The sequence below is a fragment of the Chionomys nivalis genome, chromosome 2, assembly GCF_950005125.1.
Source record: "Chionomys nivalis chromosome 2, mChiNiv1.1, whole genome shotgun sequence".
NCBI classification, from domain to species: domain Eukaryota; kingdom Metazoa; phylum Chordata; class Mammalia; order Rodentia; family Cricetidae; genus Chionomys; species Chionomys nivalis.
The window spans coordinates 12,351,331-12,376,891 of NC_080087.1; the positions used below are offsets into that span (position 1 = coordinate 12,351,331).

The 25,561-nt window shown below is 47.8% G+C and overlaps 2 protein-coding genes across 9 annotated transcripts in view; both read right to left on the minus strand.

Annotated features, from left to right (window-relative positions):
- Positions 1-7,541, minus strand: part of Synj2 (synaptojanin 2) — a 101,617-nt gene extending 94,076 nt beyond the window's left edge. For 5 of the 7 annotated variants that reach the window (XM_057751120.1, XM_057751103.1, XM_057751111.1 and 2 more), the window contains exon 1: positions 7,362-7,541. In XM_057751120.1, the coding sequence (XP_057607103.1) occupies positions 7,362-7,488 (127 nt within the window). In that variant the 5' untranslated portion in view covers positions 7,489-7,541. The remainder of the gene's footprint in view (positions 1-7,361) is intronic. The other 2 variants (XM_057751146.1, XM_057751154.1) reach the window with 1 other exon arrangement.
- A 4,535-nt stretch (positions 7,542-12,076) lies between these two features.
- Positions 12,077-25,561, minus strand: part of Snx9 (sorting nexin 9) — a 90,435-nt gene continuing 76,950 nt past the window's right edge. For both annotated transcript variants that reach the window (XM_057762606.1, XM_057762607.1), the window contains 8 exons: positions 25,216-25,319; positions 24,712-24,815; positions 22,929-23,006; positions 20,053-20,129; positions 17,933-18,022; positions 16,543-16,657; positions 15,847-15,938; positions 12,077-13,533 (listed from right to left, as the gene is read on the minus strand). In XM_057762606.1, coding sequence (XP_057618589.1) covers positions 13,486-13,533; positions 15,847-15,938; positions 16,543-16,657; positions 17,933-18,022; positions 20,053-20,129; positions 22,929-23,006; positions 24,712-24,815; positions 25,216-25,319 — 708 coding nt within the window. In that variant the 3' untranslated portion in view covers positions 12,077-13,485. The remainder of the gene's footprint in view (positions 13,534-15,846; positions 15,939-16,542; positions 16,658-17,932; positions 18,023-20,052; positions 20,130-22,928; positions 23,007-24,711; positions 24,816-25,215; positions 25,320-25,561) is intronic.

A 25,561-nucleotide genomic window follows, 5' to 3' on the forward strand; every position in this document is an offset into this window, starting at 1 on the left:
CCAGGAAACTTCAGGAGCAAGTAGCACCCTGCCAGCCCCATCTGTCCTAGTACAGACAGGTTCGGCCTGCCAGGTGCACCTAGCCTTCCCACACGAACCCTATGCAAAGATGCTGGTGCCCGCCTTGCACCGCCTTTGTGGAAAGCACAGCTCGGAACACCTGCTTGACAGAGCATCCCTCTCCTGGAACAGGCTAAGCAGGGAGAGGAAGGAGCAGACGGTCGGTCCCTACAGTGTCCACCTCACTTAGGAACTTCTTCCAGAGCTTGGGACGACCCAGCCCCACATCTCATCTGAATCGGTCCTCACACCCCGGTGCCTCTGGGAAGCCTGGGGTGACAACATTGCTCTCCGTGGGCGTCTTAGCTATGCTCTACTGCTGGGATGGAACGCCATGGCTAAAGCAACTTTCATGTTTGTTTGTTTATTTTCTTTTGTTTTTTCCAGACAGGGTTTCTCTGTAGCTTTGGAGCCTGTCCCTGGAACTTGCTTTGTAGACCAGGCTGACCTGGAACTCACAGAGACTAGTCTGTCTCTGCCTCCCGAGAGCTGAGATTAAAGGTGTGCGCCATCACCACCCAGCCCAAAGCAACTTTTAACAGAGAGCATTTAATTGGGGGCCTGCTTGTACTTTAGAGGGTGAGTCCAGGCAGGAGGGGTGGGTAATACGGACTTTCGACATTTCCGAGTCCACCCCCCGGCGACACACCTCCTCCAACAAGGTCATTACCTCCTAATCCTTCCTCAACAGTCCCACCAACTGGGGACTGAGCATTCAAATATATGAGACGATGGGGGCCGTTCTCCTTCAAGTCACCACAATGTGGAAACTGTGCTTTTCACTTGGCCTGGATACTGCATCAGGCTGTCTATGCTAGGACATTCACAGGGACTAGACACAGCTCTGTCCCCCAGGAGGGCAGACTCGAAGCATAAGGTTCGCCTTTAGTAATGTCCCAGCTCTGTTCAAAAAGCGGATGACTTGCTTCCAAGCAGGAGCCTCTTCTGAAAAAAAGTACCAGATGAAATCAGCTCAGATCAGATGGACATACTCACCAGGAAGTCTATGGGACAAAGGGAGTCATTCTTCAAATAGATATTTGCATATTTTTATAGCAAGAACGGCATTTTACTGGCCATGTCCTCCGAAATGGGCCTTATACAAATCATAGCCCGCCGCTAACGAAAAGTGAAACCTCAGACAAGTTCTTTTGCCTCTCTGTGACTCAGTTTCTCCAAGGATAAAATACAACTCACTAGTATCATTCTAAGGATTAAATAAATTGATCCATGTAAACCCCTTAGAACAGCATTCAGCTGTTATCATCAAATGTTAGCCAGCTGTTATCAAATTGAACTGTAGTTTATTTAACTGGTAAAAACTTCCGAGCCTACTTGCAGCAAAACTCCTTGAAGCAAAACAGGCTCACGATCTGTGAGCATTTCCTGTCCCGACTGCTACAGGCAGAGTTCTGGGTCAAGGCCCTGAATACTTTTGAAGGTTCTCATTCATTTATCTAAATTTTCCTAAAGAATGAGTCCTAGCGAGGTGAAGCCCTTCCAGTAGGACCTTCAAAATGGGAAGCACCCTTAGCTGAGCTGTTGTGACTGAGGCCAGAGCCAGCCTGCCAGGCAGCCTTGTGTCCTACAGAGAGGCAAGGAGTTCTGGAGAGTCAACACTTTCAGACACCAACTGGACCGATTTGATTGTTGACTCTTAGTGGGTTGGCCACCACACTACATAGTCTACTGTGTAGAATTGGTCCAACCTACTTCCCAAGTTTGGCTTGGATCAGTTTGTCCAGGGCCTGAAAGACAATTCAAGTAAGAGGAGGTGGGGGTGGGAATGGTCTCTGTCCTCATTTGGCAAGATTGCAGAATCTGAGCAGCCAAAAAAAAAAAAATCACAGAGGGGAAACTAAACACCCTAGATATGCTCCAGAAGTAGGTCATGGCCCATAGACTGGCACAGGTTCCCAAAGCAGGGCAGCCTGGCAATCTGTAGAGCCCAGGGCAGAGGACCAGGGCAGAGGTCCACCATGGTCCTCTGCCCTCCTCTGTTGAACTGTTCTTGTTTCTAATATAGAACTTAAGCAAAACACATTTGGTCCTCCTAGTTTGAGAAGCATAATCCCATGACTATGAAGGCCAAGTCTAAAATGTAGCCAACAGGCAGAGCCGCCCTAGCCAGGCCCCTTATCTTCCACTGCCTTCCCCACTGGCCTTATGCTCCTGCCAGAAACACATACACCTACCCTGGCTCCATCCCTAACGGCCTACGGTAGGCACCTCCACTGCCTATTCAATTGGGAACCCTAAGAGTCCATCTCTGTAGCAGGTAACAGGCTGGGCAGTTTGTACTGCCCAGCCGCAAGCTGCAGGGTGCTGGGGATCAGGAGCATCCAGAAGGGCAAGCACAGAGGCTATAACCCCTAAGGGCTAGTTCTAATAAAGGGGCCTCCTCAGGAGTCCTGACGAAAGCGGGAGTTCTTCAGTTAAGAATCACTAACTCCCAAATGGCGAGAAGCCTCTCACGCCATTTTTGCTATGGAAACCAGTCGAGAAAACTGTGAACTTACACAGCCTGTAGGAGACTACAGTTAGTCACAGTGTGTTCAACACCTCAAAGTGACTGACAGAGCGAATCTAAATTTCTCATCATAAAAAAGTAGTAATTGAAATGATATGTTAAATAGCTTCATTAAGTCACTCCACATGGTATAATGCATGTATCCTAACATCACTGTGTCCCCATAAAGATGTCAATTTTTTTAAATTTACAGCAAAATAAAAGAAATTGAATGGAACTAAGAGCAGGTTGATGGGGAAAAAGTGAAATCTCCCTTGGTACAGAACAAATTAAACTTCAGGAGCTTCTTTTTATCCACAGGGATGGGTGGAAAACATTAACATATTGATAACCACCAATACTACATTTCAGTCCATGAAGGTTGATTTCTTTCCTTCTATTTCTCTGTATGCTTGAACATTTTCACAGTTAAGAGTTAAAAACAAAATTTTGTCCTAGTGTGAGCTAGTCAGAACTGAAATAATGATGTTTATAAATATGGCACGGAGAAAACCTGCACAGAAGAAAGGATCCACACACAGTAATGCGGGGCCCATCAGCTGCTGTGATGCTGGCACGGCGCTGAAATCACCCGAGTCAGGACCTTTCCGGCTCCACTCTATTCTGGAGAATCGATACGATGGCTGTTTACTGGTTCTCTGTGATGCTCTTAAGTAGTCGAACTTCAACCCAGTGATCACATAAATTTGGGCTACAGATCCTGAGAAATTGAACAGTTCTCAAGGGTCCTAGCTGGGCTGGTGGCCACCTCACTAATTCAAATCAAACCTGACTGTGACGTCTATACACATACAGCAGTTAGACTGGCCAGGAAGTCGGCTGTTCATGCAACCTTCCCCAGGAAAAGGCCAAAACTTAGGAGAACTCACTAATGACTTAAGTCTCTCAAGTTCCCTTCCCCAACTCTCCAGACCACTACCTATCAACAGGGACAAGACCAGAGGAGGAGGAGGTAGGGTTTAAGTCAGCAAACTCAGGTGCACACATAGGGCTGCTCCCCAGCCATCCTTCCTGGATACTGTCTGGAGAACCCTGAATTTAGACAGAAGACAGTGGGTATTGTGGTCTCAGCACTTGAGGATAGAATATCTATCGATATGCCACAAAGAAAGCTCCAGATGCTAACTCAGGCTACCCCAAGATTCCAAAAGCTTCCCAGACCTCTTCAGCCTCTGGAAGATCTACTCTCACTGATGTCCACAGAAGGCTCTTAAGGGAAGTCTTTAGAAACAGGACTTTGGAATTGTTTCTTCAACAGGCCTCCCGCTAACAGGCAAGGTGATCTTGCATGAAGACCATCAGCGAAGCTCGCCTTGGAAGAAGAGGCTAGCTCAGAATCGGAGAGGGTGGGTCACAGAATCCTTCCCTCAACGTTCACACTGTATTAGTTCAATATCCAATCCCAGACCCCCGCTTTCCAAATCGCCTAAAAGCTTTAAGGCAGTGCACAGGCATTTCCCAGATGGCACCTCCAGGAGGAAATGCATGAAGAAGGTGCTGGCTCACCGTGTGGGCAGGGATGCACTCACAGCTGTGGGCTCACTCATGGAAACTGCCTACTGTGCCCAGTAAATGTTTGGATAGAGCATGGAACAATAGAGACCAAGAAAGCCCATTCCCGACAGGGCAGGAATCTGCACTCCATTAGGCTCCCAGAACTGCATTCACTGGGAACACCTGGCACAGGAAACCGCCCCAGGAGAAACACCAGGCTGCCACACCCCTTGCCCGTAGGCAAGGAGTCAGGATCAGACTGCCATAAATGTACTGCCTTCACACTGTGTCTCTGCCTCCCTCCTCCACTGCCACCACACTCAGGAGAGAGTGCATCTTCCTCCCGGCTGGCTCAGCAGTAACACACAGTGACACACAGTGACGATTCTCCCAGAAGACTCAGGTTTGATTCCCAGCATCCATATGGTGACCCAGAGCCACGTGTAACTCCAGTGTCAAGGGATCCAACTCACTCTTCTGGCCTCCTCATGTGGTACATAGACATACATGCAGGTGAAACCCCCATAAACATAACATTAATAAACATTTTTAAAAGATTAGCTGAGTGTGGTGGTACACACTTTTAATCCCAACACCTGGGAGATAGAATCTGAAGCCCAGCCCAGCCCAGGTTATGAGACAGTGTCTTAAAAAGAAAAAAGATTTATTTTTATTTTATGTATATGGGTGATCTGCCTGAATATATGTCTGCCTGTACACCACATATGTCTGGTGAAGAGCATACCAGATCCCCAGGAGCTGGAGTTACAGACAGTTGTAGGTGCTAGGAACCTAAGCCCTTGTCCTCTGGAAGAGCAGCCATCACTCTTAAGTGCTACGCCTCCTTTCCAGTGCTATTCCGTGGGGAAAAAGAAAGGTCAAGGAATAGAAGAAACGTAGCTAGCTGACCCTGGGAACAGGTGGAGCTTTCAAGTTCAGTCATTCCATCCAACAGAGGTGTATTTTGGATGTTTTAGAAGTGTGAGGCCAGGCGGTTGGTGGCTCACACCTTTAATCCCAGCACACGAGAGGCAGAGGCAGGTGGATCTCTGTGAGCTCGAGGCCAGCCTGGTCTACAGAGTGATTTCCAGAACCAGCTCCATAGCTACTGAGAAAACCTGTCTCAAAAAACAAAAATAAAAAAAAAATAATAAAATGAAACAAAAATCGCAAGTGTGAGAACAGAGGCTGGAGAGATGGCTCAGCAGTTAAGAGCACTGGCTGCTCTTCCAGAGGTCCCAGGCTTGTTTCCCAGCACCCACATGGCAGCTCACAACTGTCTGTAACTCAGGTTCAAGGGGATCGAACACTCTCATATCAATGCACATAAAATTAATTCTTTTTTTTTTTAAGTGTGAGAACAACAACTTTCTGATCACAGAAGGCTCTCTGCGATCCTCCCACGGCATCACAGCAAAGGCTACAATGTCTTTCAAAACTGACCAAGAAAAGCAGACCAAAAATTCTAACAGCTTACCGAAAACAAATGGCTTAGGGTGAAGGGATAGATGTGGAGAACACAGGGGAGGGCTGACACTGTGACAATTCTTTGAATTCTGCTGTAAAATCCAAAGTACTGTATCACCCTTGCCATGTAAACGCATCATGGCCCAAACTTAAGGGCCTGATAGAAGACACCTGTTCCAAGTGGCTTCCAAACCACTGTCACTGGCCTATGAACTTTGCTTGGCATTGCTGTGGCCCATCTGAAAGGCGTTTTATTCTTTCTGATGAGACGGTAGCTTTGTACCATGAAATTAATCCCTGGGTTCTGATAAATGTGTTATGAAGTAGACATCTAAAATGGAATGGAAATTTCCATGGTTTTCTTTCAAGGCAGTGACAAATGACCAAACTTGGACTTTTCAGGACATAACCCAAACTGGAATAACGCGATAATTATTCCATGACTCTGGACACTTCTGACGCAAAATACAGGAGATACTGCTTCCCAAGTCAAGTGACCAACAGCAAGCCAGCTGTTTGCTTTTTCTGTATCTGTACCTATCTGTTTTGAGGTCTGGCTATGTTGCCTCATCTGGTCTGAAACCCTCAGACTTAATGGATCTTCCCATCAAAGCTCACATGGCGAATAGCTGGAACCTGGGGTGTATCCCACCACACCCCACTAGATAAACTATACATTAATGTCATGGTACAAGAATTGGAAATAGGTATGCCTCTTTTAAGACATGTGTATATATACATACACACAATTATATATGCTGTAATTGCAGTCGATGCATACAAATGAGAAAGAAGGGCTAGAGACACAAAGTCCTAAGCAAGTGAGTGCTGGCTGCATCTGTTACCTCCAAAGTACAAGCGATCCTGTTAAGCTAGGAATACCAGGAGGGTGGACAACTGGACACCCACTGTGGCAAGCCTGGCCGCCAAGGTTCATCATTAAAATCCTATCAATCCTGACTTCTGGCTTTATGCTACCTAGACTTTCTTGTAAATGTCAATTTCAAAACTAGGCATCCGGAAACTGGACATACCAGGAAGCAAGGCACTGTATGACATCACCAAAATAACCACATACAAGACTGTTGCCTGGAGCAGATGTCTTGGCATCTCTAGGCCTCAGCTTGTTTATCTTTATTACGGGCTAAAATTGTAAAACTTGTGAGATTATGTCTCTACGGTCCTTAGCGTAATGCCAGTTTCAAGACTTCTGAAGTTTAGCGATGAAATACAACGGCTTGCCATCACCTAACACCCAGCATAAACAGAGTCACCAGAGAGGATATTTGCATCCAGGTTCTGAAGCTTTGGACTCAGGATTTATAGGCAACAATGAAGGGCGCCATCGATGTTCCTCAGAGTCTCCTTTAGTGCCTGAGTTCCCCATCTCTTCAGGCAAGGCGATGTGGCTTAGGTGTATTCAACAGGTGCACAAGCTAGGGAACACTAGGTGGACTCCTCCTCGGGGCATCCTCCTCAGGGCGTCCAGAGAGAGCAAGGCTTCCGTACTGAGTGCCAAGAGTGGAACCAGAGCCAGCTGGCTCTCTAAGAACAGACGCCCAGAGACCCCAGGCAAGCACGACATTTTACCCAGCCAGGAGTGCCAGCTCTCTGGGATCCTTCGCACCACGCACTCCCGGGGACAAGCGTCTTTGGCGGTCCCTAAGTCACCGTGGCCCGCCCCGTCGGGGAACCAAGCGCCGCTGGTCCCCAGGTCTCCACTAGTGAAGGAAGTCTCACTCACTAATTCCCTTCCTCTCCGGCATCGCGCCGGCGTGAGGAGCACCGAGGGTGGGGGCACGACACTCACCCAGCGTGGCCACGGTGCCGGCCTCGAAGAGCAGGCAGTCGTCACGGCCGCGCGCCTCCAGCAGCACACTGCCGGGACCCGTGGGGTCCAGCCGGGTCAGCAGCCGCAGCCCTTTGCTCAGCGCCATGGACACCGGGCACCGAAGGGAACCGGGGCCAGGTCCTGACCGAGGGCGCGCAGCTTTCAAGAGTTTCACTTTGCGCCGGGCTTCGGAGCAGCGGGCTCCTCCCCGTCCTCCTCCTCCTCCAACTCCCAATCTCGCCGCGCTACCCCGGGCAGGTGAGGTGGCGCCGCCACCCGGCCGCTCCGACGCCAGCCGCACTCCCCCAAGTGGCGAGGCTGGCGGGCGCGACCAAGGGCGGGGACCCGGACAGCGGGGACCGAAGCCGCCGGGCGCTCACCCGGGCTAGGCGCTCTGGGCTGGTCCTCCCTGAGGCGGGCGGCCGCGGGCGAGGGAGATTCCACACATTCCTTGCCGCAGAGGAGGCTGCAGCCACGGGGAGCCTCCCGAGTCGGGACCCTGCCTGGATTCCCGCAGCCTTATATGGACAGCCGGGGGCTGCTGCCTGAGCAGGGGCGGGAAACTCCGCCGCCGCCTCCCACCTTCCGGGTCCCGCCCGGCGCAGCGCCCCCTCCCCAACTCATTCCCCATCATCGTCTGCGACCCCAGATGCAACCATTGGGCCCTGTGCCTCAGTCTCCTGGGTGGGACTGCAGAGGCATAAAGTGGCCTTCACGATAACGATTGAGTACACACTTGTGAGTGGTGTGTGTGTGTGTGTGTGTGTGTGCCTGACACACTCTTTAATTGCTGTCTTCTACCGGGGTCTTTAGTTCACGGACCGAGACAGACTGGTGTTTGGAGGCAGCGGTTGTGTTGCCTGAGAGAGCAGGGGTGTGACACACAGACACCACCCCCCCACCCTCACCCCCACCCCCTCTTCCTCCATTTACCATATCACCTTGACTTCTCCGAGCTGCACTGTCAGGTGGTGAACAGTGCTCCTCCCACCCTGGGGATCTCAGCTTGTGTTCTTCCTCAGCCTTGATTCTATTTGTGATCTCCAGCCTTCAAGCAAGTTGAGGCAAGGCCCCTTGGTCCCCGTGTAAGGGTCCACCAGGATTGGTCTGCTAGGGAGGGGCAAGGGCAGGCAGGTGGAACTGGAGACACCTTTGAGTGGGTTTGAAGGTGTTTGTTTGTGTCAGAGGTCCTCACCAAGTTCTGACCAGGTCACCCCAAGAGCTGGGGTTCCTCTCTGACACTTCATTCTGCCGTGTTAAGGGTGGACCATGCTTGGCCTTTCGGAGGCTTGTTTTAGGAAGCTTCTTTCTCTATAAGGTGTAGATATTAACACCTCCTGTAAACAGTATGCAAACTCAGCTGGGTGGTGGTGGTGCACGCCTTAAACCCCAGCACTCGGGAGGTAGAGGCAGGCAGATCTTTAAGTTCGAGGCAAGTCCGGACAACAGAGTGAGTTCAGGACAGCCAGGGCTACACAGAGAAACCTTGTCTCAAACAGTGAAAAACTTTAGCAAACTTGCCTTTGGCCCACTTTTCCTTTGGGAGGAAGTCAACAGCTCACTATAACACAGTTGCCCCGGTGACAGTGTTTGTGTACACTCGGATGCATATGTGATCAAGTCACTTGCTCATTTTGCTTGAGAGGTTTTTTTTTTTAATGTTTTTATTTCATGTGTATGAATGCTTCCCTGCATGTATGTACTATATACCATGTGCATGCAGGCTCCAGAAAGTCCAGAAGGACACTGTTGTGAGTTACCATGTGAGTGCTGGGAGCAGAGAGAGTGGTTCGCTGCTGAGCTATCTGCTCCAGTTTGTCTTCTATGACTGTGATAAATGCCATTGACAAAGGCAACTTGGATAGAAAGGATTTATTCCAATCTTACAGGTCTCAGTCCATCACTGAGGCAAGTCGAGGCAGGAACTCCGTGCAGAGGCCATGGAGGAATGCCGCTTACTGGCTTGCTCTCCATGGCTGACTCAGTTTCCTTTCCGGGGGGACGGGGAGCAGGGGGAGGGCACAGGGTTTCTCTGTGTATTCCTGGCTTTCCTAGAATAGCTCTATGGACCAGGCTGGCTTAACTCAGGGATCTGCCTGTCTCTGCCTCCCTAGTGCTAGGGTTAAAGATGGGCTTCACCACACCAGGTTTAGCAACTTGCTTTGTAAACACACCCATGACCAGCTGCCCACACATGGCACCACCCAAGTGGACTGGTTCCTCCCACGTCAATCATTAGTCAAGAAAATGCCTGTGGCAGCCTCAGGCCCAAGACCAGGAATGATGGAGGTTCACCCGTGGCAGAGTCTACCCCATGTATGTTAGCAGGAGCCATGTGGTATGGCCGGGCGGGGGCAGGGGTGGAGGGTGGGGGCTGAAATCACTTGGCCCAACTGCCTGGAAAACATGTCTGGGCCTGTTGGTTGGTCTGAACAGGTGACAGGGATGGCTAGTTTGGAAGTGCAGTGTGGAATCACCTGTAAAAAATGACTTGAAGGAATAGTGGTAACCACTCTGACCCATCTACAAAGAGAAGACACACACGGTTTAAGATCTGAGAACTGGGTGTACGCCCCATGGTTTCCTAAGTTAGTAGAACCTTCCAGACTGCAATCTGTGGATGGCACCAGAGTCAACAAGCCCCCCCCCCCAACCCCAGATACAAAAAAAATCCCCACTCATGTGTGCTTGACTGCTTCAGGCTGCCATACAGAGTATGCTGTAAGGCTCGAACCCAGAGCTCCTTCTGCTCAGGCAGCAAGTGCTTGCCTTTCCTCTGGTCTGTTTCTGGAAGTCAGCAAACCTGTTAGGCGGGGTAGGGGTGGTATGGAGACCGTCCCTGGCATGGGCACCCGTACCTTAGGTGGTATGGGGGGCTAACTGGTTCTCTTCTGAGACTAAGAAGCAGCTTCCACACGGGGGTGATCGGGCTGGCAGTCAGACCTTGGGCACCTCTGTATCACATCTGGGAAAACAACCCCAAGTTCACAAGCACGTAGGCTTCTCATGCCAAGAACAGCAAGGTCTGCCTGTGTTCAGAACAGTTTAAATTCAGGAAGAACTCCCAGTGGCCAGGGCTGCTGTCTGGCTAATGTCCAGATTGGTGGAAACCAGGCAGAGGCTCCAACCATGCCAATCTCCAAACAAACAGATAGGGGACAAAGGCCACGGTTGTTAGGGCCTCCCTGGTTTTCTGAAAAGCAGGCAGGACTCCACAGGTGTACCCATTCGGGGAGGTGGCAGGTGTGCCCTTCCTGTTCTGATCCTAACTGGGAATAGCTGCTTTTAGACTGGGTCGCAAGATTCATGCATAAAGAAAATTTCACAAAATGTCATAGAAAAACATCTGTAGTAATCATCCCAGAGCAGCATAAAGTTACAGGGGCAGTGGTGGGCACACCTTTAATCCCAGCACTTGAGAGGCAGAGGCAGAGGCAGGCAGATTTCTTGAGTTTGAGGCCAGCCTGGTCTACGGGAGTTCCAGGATAGCCAGGGCTACACAGTAAGACCCTTTCTGGAAAAGCCAGTCAACCAACCTAATGTGAGATTCCCCTCTGTATGCTGTGAATACCATTGGTTAATAAAGAAACTGTCTTGGGCCTGCGCAGGGAATAGAGGTAGTATGGTGGTGGGGGGGGGACGGGACACATGGACTAGACTGAATGCTGGGAGAAAGGAGGCAGAGTCAAGGACAAGCCATGGAGCTGCCTCAGAGACAGACATGCTGAAATCTTGCTGGTAGGCCACGACCTCGTGGTGATGCACAGATTAATGAAGATGGGTTAAATTAAGATGTAAGAGTTAGCCAATAAGAAGCTAGAGCTAATGGGCCAAGTGGTGATTTAAATAATACAGTTTCTGTATGATTATTTCGGGGCTGAGCAGCCAGGAACCAACAACCAGCTGTCCAGCAACACCAACCAGCCAGCCAGCTAGCCAGCCAGCCAACCAACAAACCAACCAAACAACCCAACCACATCCACTTTCCCTCTACTGGGAAATGGTGGTGCACACCTTTAATCCCAGCCCTCAGATCTCTCTCATCCAAAGGCAGGCAGATCTCTGTGGGTTCCAGGCCAGCCTGGGTCTACAGAGCAGTTCCAAGACAGCCAAGAATACACAAAGAAACACTGTCTTGAAAAACAAAACAACACAAAACAAAAAGCTATAGAAAAAGCTACAAAGTTTGGGTTTCTGGCCCAACAGTCTTTCTATCCAGAGATGGTGCTGGGGAGGCAAGAGTTGGCCTTACATAGGCACAAGCTTCCGTCCCAGGAAAGATCTGAGGCCGAGGGCTGACATCTCGGTGAGAGAAAAAAAAAAAGTTGTATGCTGCTTCCTATTTTTAATGAATATTTGGAAGTGTTGATATAAAATCAGCTACCTCTACTCCCCGACCCTCCTTAGATGCCGTTTCCATTCGCCTGGCTCTTTTCTCCTCAGGATGTAGGAGAATGGGGGACAGGGCAGCAGAGCTCATGGTACATGTGCAGGAGTGGCAACAGGGTGAAGGAGCCGCAACAGGGTGAAGGAGCCAAAGCTACTAATGTCAGGAGAGAGATATTTGAGAGAAGAATGCATCACCTGGACAACTTTCGGCAGCTGGAATAAAAAGCAGTTTACAACAAAACCTCAAGCACACAAAAATGCCAAAAAGTATTTGGAAAAAGTGCTCTGGGAATTCGCTGAACAGTTTTTTAAACAATTTATTTATATATTGGCTCTACATGCTTACATTTATGTAAAATATTTATACATATTCTTTACAATTTGTACATATATTAAATGGTTGTATCATAAACACTGTTCTATGGAATTTTATAAAAGAAAAATCAAGTAGGGGAAAATTACCTATAAAACATTAACAAAAACCCGTGATATCGAGGAACGAGAAGTTCTCCTATTCATGTTCATTGGATTTTCTCAGCTACTTATTTTTGGTTTCCTTTATTGATGTTGGCCCAGACTTCTCATCCTCTATAATAAGATCATCAGGTCAGAAAAGTGAAAGCAGTGGATCAGTCGTAAGGCAACTGTGGAAGGGGCCTCCGTCTGCAGGGGAGACATGTGCTCCGGGCTTTCAGCCTCTGGAGGTGGGGACACGCACAGACTGTGAGCTCCGCTCTCCTCCAGCTCTGCCATAGCCTTCAAGCTGCCACCCACTTCAGCTAACTTCCCATTCTCCGGGAGGTTTCATCTTGGAGAGAATACTGACCAGCCTGCTGCTCCAAAGCAGGAGGCCACAAACACCTCCTCTACCATCTGGTAGACAGCTGAAGGGATGAGAGTGGAGGTGGGTGCTCTTGAGGAGGCTCACTATCCCTTCCCCCAGGAGCTCCTGGGTCTAGGAGTCAGTGTGGCTACCCACCTGGGGTAGCAGGGACAGACCCCTCACCTTTCCTGACTCACTCTTCTCGAATGAGGAGGGAGTGCAAAGACAGTGCTGACCTGGAGAGCAGCACAGGACAACAACCCTGCAGGCAGCACTGGGTAGGTGGGCCTACTCCCGCCCTCCCTACCAAATGGGACCTGTGCTGGCCTGCCCTCCATGCACCTGGAGGGTGTAGGGCCCTCCCTACCTCCCCACCTACTCTGAGCATTTGAATTGAAGCTATGCCAGTGGGGGAGTGCAGACTTCTCTAAGCAGACAGGGACCCCAAAGGACTGAAAGAGTTATAAAAATATAAAGATATATTTTTTATTCTGGCATATTTCATATTTTTAAGAAAGCAATTAGTATTAATTATCTGATATTGGGTAAGAACTTGAAAGATCATGGGTAATGCATAAATTACGATTCTATGTAAAATATCAGGAGGAGCAACCCCTATTTCTCCATTCAAAATCTTGATAAATTTAAGTATTTTCCAAAAATAGACATTTTCCATTGGGTAACTAATACGTGTCAAAATGAACCAAAGAAGGCTATCCCCAAGTAACTGTTCATTCAGGCTGGCTAACGTCAGAAACAGGTTTTTGTCAACTTATTTCTTTTTTGGTTTTCTTCATTTCTTTCTCTCTCTTATGATAGGGGAAATAAATGGAATTGCATTGCTCAGGTCAGAAGAAGCACTTCGGAGTTCGTGGTGTGTTCCGTCCAGGTCTACATAACTGGGAAGCGGCCGAGGGCCTGCCTCAGCTTTTCTGCGATCTGGTGAGAAAACAGCAGTTGAGATATTATCGCCCTGATTACAACTTCACAGTGTTCTATCTGCTCTCCTCTGAGTTAAACATTATGAACTTGTCAAATACACAGCCAGTCTGTTTGTCTCTTCTGGAGACACTGGGGTGACCTTTGCCACTACAACCCTGCTATGCACGGTGGTTTCCACAGTGTGTGGGAAACCCTGCTTCCTGTCCCCACCTGCCCATCCAGGCCCATGGCCAGCTCCTGCCATACGATGGGGGCTACATTTTCAGATTAGCCCCTTCTTCAAAGAACAGAATGATGGCATGGGCCACCATGCCTGTGCAGAGTCCCTTTTTGTTCTGGACAAGAATGATCACTCAAGACTCCCATTCTCTTACTACGTGGTAAACGGGGAATCTGCAATTCGGAGGCAGCCCAGGGTGCACTATGAGTCTGTTATGTCCTATGTCTCCCATAAGGACACCAGGTGCCCCTGAAGGCTCAGATTCCTCATTGACCTTGCGACCTTAAACATGTGCAGTAGGTGCTAAGTATACAGTAGGTGCTCATGTATGCTTACTCCATGAAGAAAAATGTAAATTTTAATAATTTTAGGGATATTTTGCTATAAGACTATATATATATATATATATATATATATATATATTTTTTTTTTTTTTTTTTTTTTTTGGATTTTCGAGACAGGGTTTCTCCGTAGCTTTTTGGTTCCTGTCCTGGAACTAGCTCTTGTAGACCAGGCTGGCCTCGGACTCACAGAGATCCGCCTGCTTCTGCCTCCCGAGTGCTGGGATTAAAGGCGTGCGCCACCACCACCCAGCTATAAGACTCTATATTAATATAAAACCCAGGGCCATTATATTAATCACTTAAATTTATGCCAAGACAGTGACAAAATACATGGTTTTCTTTCTGAATTACAAGATCAATAATAATATATGCAGGGGCTGGAGAGATGGTTCAGAGGTTAAGAGCACTGGGTGTTCTTCCAGAGGTCTGGAGTTTAATTCCCAGCAACCACATGGTAACTCACAACCATCTATAATGATATCCGGTACCCTCTTCTGGTGTGCAGGCATACAGCAGGAAGAACACTGTATACATAATAAACAAATCTTTAGAAAAAATCATGCATGTATATTTGATAATCAATAGTATGAGAACCTTAAGGGTTGTCTTTCCAGTATTTTCTCAGAAACAAATGTGACCTACTACATTCTAAGACACAGAGAGGAAACGCCCAACAGAGCAACTGACATCGAAGTGTACAGGTAAAGGACAAGACCGTCAGAGGGCGAGCACTCTTGACGGAGTCGTCCCATGAGTGTGCCCACAACCAACTGCTGCCAACACACAGTTCACAATCACATATAAAGGACATTAAGCACAGCCTTCTCAAGAATCCATGTGCTGGGCACCGTGACATATGCAGGGCTGTGACTTAAGGGCTAGCCTGTAGCAGCTCTGAAAACAGCATGGATGAGAGAGGCAAGGCCACCCCAAGTGTTCACTGCACAGCTACAACTCTGCTCTGCAGGTGACTGAGTTCCATCTCAGACAAGATGTGTGCACACACGTACCGGATGAAACACTTCAAGGCAGAGGCAGGGAAGATAGTTTTCATTCCCATCTTCTGAACGAAAGGGTTTAGAACACTGTGTTATTTTTGTCTTCCTGAAGTTACTCCTTTTGTAACTGTGAAACCTGGGTCACTAATGAAAGCTGCCTTTGGTTTCCTTCCCTAACAGAAGGGGATGGAACCTCTGGGTGGCAGGGTAGAGCACTGTCTCCGTGCATAAAAAGGCTCAAGAGGAAGGAAGCCACACAATCAGGACTGTTCAAGGTTTCCAAGGCCTGCTCTTCAAAAGAAAACTCCACATTTCCCCACAGTTAGACTTACTGATTTTACTTTATATGTGACTCCTTTGCCCAGATGTATGTATATGTGGCTTATGTGTGGTTGGTGCCATGGAGGTCACAAGAGGGCATCCAATCCCCTGGAAATGGAGTTAGGAATGCCTATGAACCCCAGTGTGGGCATTGGGAATTGAAGCAGGTTTTCTGCAAGAGCAACAAGTGCTCTTAACCACTGAGCCATCTCACCAGTCCCAGGAAGGCTTTCCAACCCACCATTCCTCAAAAGGGATGAAGGAGATGGAATTCTTAAAAGAAAATACCAACAAACTCTGCTCAGTGTAACCCCTTCTCCCTCAGAAGTGAAAACCACAATGGATCTGCTCTGAATGGTCAAGGTTCCTAAGCATAAAAGCCCCTCTGCACACGTGTGCAGGCATGGGCAGGGAGGGAGCCACTTACCGTTTCATAGAACTGCACTTGCTGCTCCAGGTAGAGGCGGATGACGCTGTTGTAATCGTAGATCCGGTTACTGTGGAAGTGATTCATCTCAGCTACAAGGAAATTATTTCAGGGATTAGTTCCCAGCAAGATTTCAAACGACAACAGGCAATTTCCCTGCTTGGCTAAGTCAAGAGGACTTGATCTGGCTGGCTTCTATGCAGCGCCAGTTCTCAGTGTAATCTACCAAGAGTCTAGAAACAGCAGCCGCCAGCAGCCCGGGCCACCTTCTAGTACCAGGCGGCCCTCACTGATGGGCACACATGTTGCCCTTGCAGCAAACGCAGGCGGCCACTTACTGCTCGTCTGCTCTCATACTCAGATCTCTAGAAATCAGCTAAAACCGTCTTTTGCTAACAGAAAATTATGCCTAAAATGATCCCTCCAGGCCTCCTTTAGAGTCCACGGTTCTGGGGCACAGAGGATACAGACTTCTGGAAGCTGAATCTTGGAATTTAATAGAATAGGGTAATGTTAAAAGAGCTGTGATGTCTCCAAGTAGTAATAAGGTTTAATCAAGCTGTCACTCACTGCTATCCCAACTCCAAGACAGACATTCTAAGTGAGCTCACACTTTGGCTTCCACCCCACAAGTCAGGCTTAGTGCTGGGGAGGAGGGAGTGGCTCTCCACTGGCATTCATTACCCGCTCTCTTACCTTGCAAAGCATACGACATGGTGCCGACTCGCTTCACCATCGCCTGCTTGTCCTGGGGGGTGATTTTACTGGTTGCAACCAGCTTATCACTTTCCTTCACTTTTTCTATTGCTCCCTGGAAAATACGTAAACGCAACGGCATTTAAGAAGACAAAGGAAAAAGCACCAGCTTAAGATACAGCAATGCTGGCATTCCACGGACTTGGTACTGAGCAGGAAAATACTGCAAAAGCGACAGAGGGAGCATGCGAGTCAACTTCCTTCGAGTCCCTCAGGAGCCAAAGGCTGCTACTCTTGAAAAAGGCAATAAAGTTAGAATGTGCAGGTTTTTTGAACCACAAGAAGAAAAACTAACTCTGCCCCTGTAAGAGTCTATGCTACTGGTGTTTCGAGTACACACTGGCACGACAGGCTGGAAAGCCATGTGGAGGTACATGTAGCTGGTACACGGGCACTTCCTCTCCTGTTATGAGACAGCATTTTATGAGCTGGTGCTCAAGTGTGCACACTGTAGGGTTTTAGTCTGTCTTTTGTAAAAGGTGCTGAATCAGATTAAATTCATTCACAGATAGAAGTAGCTATAAATGCTGCCAAGGAACCTCATTCCAGAACCACCACACTGCTTATTATTATTATTATTATATTTGGATTTTCAAGACAGGGTTTCTCTGTGTAACAGTCCTGGCTGTCCTGGAGCTCACTTTGTAGACCAGGCTGGCCTCGAATTCACTGAGATCCGCCTGCCTCTGCCTCCCAAGGCTGGGACTAAAGGCGTGCGCCACCACCCCCCTGCCACACTGCATTATTTGTGACTGTCTACAAAGAGACACCTCTACCTCCATGTTTAATCGAGGCTCTGTGCTAACACTCTGCTGGCATAAATCCTGACAACTGCCACCCTCCTGAGTTTCATACTAAGCTATACACAGTACATACTGAACTATATAAAGATTGTTTATATGCAGCAGTTTTAAGACCACAGACCAGCCCTCTGCAGAGGCTTCCTAATAAACCCAAGGATGCCTCAACACACTAAGAGAGTGCTCCAGAGACTTCAAGAGGAAGTGTTGATCAGGATTAAAACATGAAGATAAACCAAACCAATTATAAAATTTAGTTTTGAAACTTTGTGACGGGAATCACAGTTTATCACTACTTCATTTTGAGATGGGGTCTCATTATATAGCTCTGTCTGACATGGAACTCACTCTGCAGACCAGGCTGATCTTGAACTCACAGAGATCTACCAGCCTCTGCCTTGTGACTACTGGGATTACAGGTGTGCACCACCACATCCAGCTAGTTTCGTTTCTCATGGATAAAAACAACATCTAAACAATGGTGGCAGCGCTGTGCACCTGGCGGCTGCTCCCAACGCTGTGGCCCTTACCTTGTGAGCCCCGATGATGTCTGGGAAGCAGCCGAGAAAGCCTTTGTATTCATGGTTACACTCCATCAGGAAGTGCAGGTCCTTCTTTGGCTGTAACAAGACACAGGCTGGCTGTTACTGGTGGAGGAGATTAAAAAACCAAGGAGAAGAAATGAGTGAGGAGTGCACTCCCACATCCTCCGTGCCTGACACTGAAGAGCTCACAGTGCTGCTGCTTTACTTATACCAGTGGTCCTCAACCTTCCTAATGCGGTGACCTTTAACACAGTTCCTCAGGCTGTGGTGACCCTCACCATAACAACATTCTGTTGCTATTTCGTACTGTAATTTTCTACTGTCATAAACTGCAATGTAAATATCTGATATGCAGGACAGCTGACATTTGACCCCACAGGGGTTGTGACCCACAGGTTGAGAACCACTAACTTAGTCTCACTACTTAGGGTCTGGCTGTCTTGATTCTCACTAAATAGACCAGGCTGGCCTTGAGCTCACCGAGGTCTGCCTGCCTCTGGCTTCCAAGTGCTGGGATTACAGGTGTACACCGCTGTGCTCCTCTGTGATACTTAGTGTTTGTTGTCCACTTGACACACCCTAGAGTCACCTGTCAGGAGGGAACCTCGATTTAAGCACTGTCTTGATCAGACTGACTTGTGGTAAATGTCTATGGTGCCGGTACTGAGATATATAAGTAGGTTTAAACTAAATCTCTATCATTATCTACCAACAAAGACTTGGAAGTCGGGTGTTGTAGTGAAAACCTGCTAGGCCACAGAGGTAGAGAAGCAAACGGTTGACTGACTTTGCTTTTTGGTCAGAGACACAGCAAGAGACAGGTCTTTTCACTTGTCCCGAAACAGAAGTGCCAAACTCTAGTCCTGCTCTTTCCTTCCTTCTCATCTTCTCTACCCAAATTCCCAGCTTCTCTATGGTTAATTCTGGCCAGCTAGTCGCTGGCTCCACCTCCTGATCAAGGTTAACTTTATTAAGAGTCTCCGAGTGTCACAGTGCAATCAAGTATCCCACAGCAGTCTGGTTGCTAACTGATATGAGGTCCTAGCCCACTACGGGCAGCACCATCCCTAGGCAGGTGGTCCTTGGTCGTATAAGAAAGCATGAAGCTCAGAGTGAGCCAGAAGGAGCCCCATGGTTTACACTTAGGGTCCGTCCTGACCGACTGAGCTGCAGCATGAGCCAAACACTCCGACCCCTTTCCAAGCGGCCTGGTCAGAATGACTTCAGCAGCACAGAATGCGAACTAACGCTCGCTCTGGGTTAAGCAATCCTTTGTCACTACTAGATTCTGACTCTTCTGCTGCGAACAAAGTGATAAATCATTTTGGAGTTGATCTGTAAAAATAGACATTTATATTATACTATCAGGAATTAACTTTTTTAGTTAACAGTATATTTTAGATACTATTTCACATTTTAAATCAAATAAAATATAAGCATAAATTATAACAAGCAGAAACATACAGTTTAATGCCTACATTTTAATAGGTAATATGAAAACACCGCCTAACTCCTGAGGCTCGCTGAAGGCACGCAGTGCCCGGCCACCTCACAACGAGAAAGCAAACTTAGAGAGGCTAGGCAGCAGCGTGAGGGCTGAGCCCGGTTCTCGGACACATTATATTCCAGATGGCTGTGAGCAGAACAAAGACACTGATGCCAGAAGACATTTAGTTGACACCCCGAACATCTTTATTTGGGGGAGTGTTGGGATCAAATTCTAGGCCTCACAAGTATTGAAGAGCAATCTAGGTCATTAACCACTGAGCCATAAGACCCAAACTTCATTTAGATTTTTTTCTTTTGTCTTTTGAGAAAAAATCTCATTCTGTAACTAAGATCAGCTCAGAACTCAATATACAGTCTAGGCAAGCCCTGAACTCAAGGCTACCTGTTACTCCAGCCTCCCAAGTTCAGGTATTACAGGTATGAGCTGCCATATCTGGCTTCACTTAGATTTCTTAATGAGATATTTGTCCGCTATGGCTTAACTGGAAAAAACATTACCACTAAATACAGTTAGCAAACCCCACAGAAGCAGGAGAGCGGGCATCTATTCGGGTCTGAACAGCAGCTGTGGCTGGGGAGTGTCAACATGGCAGTACCTGCTCCGCCACAAGGCTGGCGATCTCCTCATACGTCTTCCCGGCTTCTGTTATTGCGTCATTCAGATCTGTCTCACCTGAAATGATGTGCAGCCTTATAAGCAACTAGGGTTAAAAATATTTTCTTTATACTATGGCTTTTGATATACGCTTTAGTGATGGCCTTTAGCTTAGAAAATCTAAAACACCGTCACACTGTCAAAATTGGCAAGCGCACCCTCCTGGACCCCGCCCCATCCTTTGGTTCCCGAATGGCAGGTGGCGGCTAGGCTGGCTAGTTTTTAATGTCAACTTGATGTGCGATATGGAGTCACGGGAGGAAGAAACCCCCACTGACGAATCGTCCCTGTTAGATTAGCCTATGGTGCATTTCCTTATTCATAATTAATGTGGGGAGCCAAGTTCACGGTGGGTGGTGCCACGCCGGGCTGGTGGTCCTGGGTTCTGTAAGATAGGAGGTGGGTGAGCTATGAAGAAAAGATAGTAGGCAGAGTTCCTCCATGGGCTCTGCAACAGTTCCTGCCTTGAATTCCTGCCCTGACTTCTCTGGAAGATGAATTATAATTACAATTATAATCTGTAAGCTGAAAAAAACCCTTTCCTCCCAAGTTGCTTTTGGTCATGGCGGTTAAACACAGCAGTAGAAGCGGAAGCCCTAACTAAGACAGTGACTAACCTTTCTCATCTACACCTTCTCTCCGTTTCTCTCTTCTTGGGACATACAACATTTTTACCTGCAAACTTCACTCAGAAAACACGGACCATTTAAAGGGTAAGGACACGTGATTGCATGCCTAGGAAAAGGTCACTGCTCTGCTACCCAGGAGGAGCCAGTGTGAACCAGGGTGTAAAGACAGTGCACAACGAAGACAGAAAGGCATGCTTCTTGACTCGATGCTCTTCTCATCCCTTTCTGTTTTGAAAACTTTTTGTGAGTTATTACAGAACGAGTCATGCCCTTTGGGAAGGCTAGACAAACTCTGTGGCAACCCACATTCCTCTGTCCCCTACCTTGTCCTCAAATTGGCTACCAGGTCCATAGGCTTAAGAATCAGTTTCTGGTTAATTCTAGTTTTCATACGGCCAGAAGAGAATGTGATCATCTCTGGCAAAACAGAACCATCCTCTTTCGTCACTCGTTTATTCTTTGTTAACAGCTTCTGCAGGGAGAGCCCTTTCTGTGACAAGCCTTTGCTTCTGACCAGCTTCTGCAGGGAGAGCCCTTTCTGTGACGAGCCTTTGCTTCTGACCAGCTTCTGCAGGGAGAGCCCTTTCTGTGACGAGCCTTTGCTTCCGACCAGCTTCTGCAGGGAGAGCCCTTTCTGTGACGAGCCTTTGCTTATGATCAGCTTCTGCAGGGAGAGCCCTTTCTGTGACGAGCCTTTGCTTCTGACCAGCTTCTGCAGGGAGAGCCCTTTCTGTGACGAGCCTTTGCTTATGATCAGCTTCTGCAGGGAGAGCCCTTTCTGTGACAAGCCTTTGCTTCCAACCAGCTTCTGCAGGGAGAGCCCTTTCTGTGACGAGCCTTTGCTTATGATCAGCTTCTGCAGGGAGAGCCCTTTCTGTGACGAGCCTTTGCTTATGATCAGCTTCTGCAGGGAGAGCCCTTTCTGTGACAAGCCTTTGCTTATGATCAGCTTCTGCAGGGAGAGCCCTTTCTGTGACGAGCCTTTGCTTCCGACCAGGTGGAATCTGAATTGGGAAAGCAGCACCAATGCTTGTGTCCTTCTATACAGTTTCAGAACCACAGACAGAGCTGGGACTAAATTACATGTAACTTAATAACTCTGGGTGCACAGATGTGTGCTATGCTTCATTCCATGGCAAGTACTGTTTTCACCAATGTTCCAATTTTCTTCCTTTGCCCAGGGGAAGGCCCCTCAAATGGACATTTGGCTCAGCTGGTGGAAGAATGCAAGGAGACATGCTCTGCTCCTGGATGTAGGAGCTATCCTAAGGCCTTTTCATCATTATCTTACCCCAAACGGTTCCATATGAGACTCCCCAAGACTACCGAATTATTTCACATACTAGCAGTTCTTACATTGTATTACTGTCACAACCCACACTGCCGTGGATGCAGTATAAGATTTTTCTGGTGTAATTAAGACAGCCTTGGGAATCAAGCTCATTTACACGAATGCAAGAACAAACTGTACAGCACTGCTCTGAGATAGTGCTCAAAAGGAACGACCCACACTTTCCTGAAATAAATGCTAGTCTAAGGGGCTTGAAGGGCTTTAAAACAGCAGGTTTAGTGAAGTGAATGATATTCAACATAAAATACACTGAGCACTTTTAATAGTTGCCATAGTGCCACATGCAACATTAATACCCAATCGCATACCGGCTGACAGTGCTGACAGCCCAGAAAACAGGCAGAGGCCTCAGGCAGCTTCTCTCCTCTGCCTGGGAGATGCAAGCTCTAGTTCTAAAGCACAGCAAGGTGACCAGTTCACCAGAACCTGTTGTATACGTTATGGGATCCACAAGAGAAAAGCATCAGGGTTTCACATGTAAAGAAATACCCCTTACCCTGGCATGTTCCCACATGACACATGCAGGTACCAAAGCCATTTGATGGGGAACTTCAGCCAACCACATTCTGTTTAGGGTGTGTCCCCCTGGGGCCACAGAAAAACAGATAAAACATCCAGGTGCACTTGCCTCTCCCCATGTGTTCTCTGCGCTCCTGGATTGCTGGAACCCTGGTTTTGTAAGTTTCCTTTCTTCCATTTATTAAAGCTGAATCTTTTATATTAAGCTAGTCTGGCTAATTCTAACTACCCATAGACCACGCCCCTTCACCGTTCAAGAACGTGGACAGTTATTACACCCTTGTCTGCAAGTGAAATCACAAACAAATACAGGCGTACCTTGGTAACCGCTGGAGCTGAACACTGTGGCTAAACTCTGCAGAGCCTTCCCGATCTTCTGGTACTCCTTGGGTAAGGCTGGAAAAGAACCGTTCACCAATCAGTCCTAGAGCAGTCTAGAATGTATCCCACAGTTCTCTGGCAGTGACTCATAATAGAAGACATTCAAAAGGATTTAAAATAGCACCTATTCTTTAATGAAATGCTGATGAAATGATTTTTCAGCTAACGATTTCTTTAACTATGATTTTTAACTGAATGCTCAATTAGTAGTGAGCACTATTATGAACAACCCATCCCTACACCCACTGACTGGACAGAGAAAAAAACCCAGGTACAGGACTCCTAGCTCCAAAGTCCTCCCTCTCGTGTGCATATGGTCTTCACAGTTAACTTCAGATACAAGAGCCACCATCTCCATATGGAAGGTTTGGCAAACATGGCTAAGTGTGGCAACAAAGGCTCAAGAGGAGGGTGTACACAGCCTAACCTATGGGATATGAGGACTCGCTAGCTCATCCCAAAGGCTCTGGGCTCAGATTTGAGGACCACCCGGGATAGTCCACAGAATTCTTAGGCCATCCATACATCTGCACAGACCCCCTCAGGAGCACCTGTGGCCTTCTGAAGGAAACCACTGCTTGACCTCAGCAGCAGGGTAACATGAGTGACATGTTTACTCTGGATCTCTGATGTGCCTGCCTCTGTGGGTCAAGACACTCATGCTATTTAACAGACATTTTCACTGTATGGCTTACACATTTGAAAACAATCATAAACATGAAAGAAGAGATCACTGAGTTAAATCCTGAACAAAAGCCTTCCTCTCTCCTCCACCCCCAAAGAGCAGCCTTGTCCCAGCGCTCCTTGCTGACAAACGTGATCTTTTGGGTTCTGTAAGGCACAGAACTTCCAGTCATCAGACAGAAGGATTTAATTCTATACGAGAAAACATTCATTTAAACTGTTTGCTATGTCGGCCTTCTACACAGGTGCAACTAAAATCGCTTGTTACTTCTGAAGCTGAGCGCAGGGTCTCCCGCGTGCTGGGGAGGTTCTCTGTGCTGCATTCCCTTCATAGGTTCAGAGGATAATGTCTCTGCAGGCTTCACTATTCTACCCTGGGACACCACAGCTGCACGATTCAGGGGGCACAGGAAAAACAAAAGCTCAGCAACATGACAGTCGACACATAAAGGACAGGGAGAAAGAACTTCGTAATCCAGGGAGGTGAGCAGAGTCACGGCTAATGTATGATGCCCCTCTGAAGTGGCCTGGTCTGTCTATTCGATTTTATTTTATTGTATAAATATATTAATAGCTATCATTTTCTACCAAGTATGTAGGCCATTTCCTAAAAATTATGGCTTTAGTCAAATACACGACATCCTAAATCAGGCACATAAAGACGGAAAGTCAAGTCATGAGCGGGGCCGAGAGTCACATGCTTGTAAGCCAATCACTTGAGACAGTCAAGCCAGACTGTGTCTCAAAAATTAAAGCAAAGCAAAACAAAACCAACTAAACAAGAAGCACTCTCTAAACTGCAGAAAGACTAATTTTCCTGAGATTACAAAACGCAAAGACCCAACATTAAACTCAAGTTAGCATGACACTTTTTTATGACATTTCTTGAGCTACCTTGTTATGCTCAATTTTCTGGTTATAACTGGCATGGAGAAGGGAGGTCAGGGCAAGGGTTTGAGAGAGGCACGATGCAGCTCAATCCAGCCCCTTGTGTGTGGGACCGGGTCCCAGGTGAGTCTAGGGGAACAGCACTTACGCCCCGTGCAGCGTTTCCAATGCTCCTGCCCCACGGTGAGCAGTTCCTTCACACCATCATCCATGGCCTTGGTGAACTTCCCCACAGCGTCACACTTTTGTTCTCTGGGGACAGAGACAGCTGTCAGGCACATAAGTGATGTCAGACACAAACACAATACCCAGACTGCTTGAGTCCATGGGTTTGATCCCAAGTACTGCCATAAAACGACTTCTGCTTTGTTGGGCACTCCGGGGATGTGGGTAGCTACTGCTACCTTGCCTCATCAGATTTTACTGAAAATAACTACATTAAGTCAAAAATGAAACAGGGAAGCAGTGCTTAGCCTGCTGTGATAGGACTTCCGGGGCCACCATCTCACTGCAAGTCCTATTCAGTTATACACTCCTCTCTGACGAGTTATGACTTTCTGAGAGTTACGGCTACTGCAAGCTCAGCTCAGACCATGAGCCAGAGGAAGTAAGTGCAGACGGGGGGGAAGGAGAGCAGGGCAGGGGTTCTTACATTTCTATCAAGTCCAAGTCAGGAGCCTCTGGTTCCATTGTGGAAAATATCATAACTCCCACCAGCTCATCTTTCTCAGCCTTCCTCTTTCCAGTTTTCCACTCCTGTAAGGAAGAATATGGCAGTGTTAGAGCTGCCCGTAGGGCTGACAGACTGGATCCCTGTTTCCTCTTTCCAGGAAGTAGCATGTCCACCCCACATCTTCAGCACCACAGGCCGATGCCGGCACAGCATCACTGCACAGGGCTGTTCTTGGAGTCCAGGTCTCCTGTGAGTCAACAGATTGAGTCGCGTTCCTTTTGCACTGGCTTCCAACATAAACACACACAGGATATAAATCCCTCTG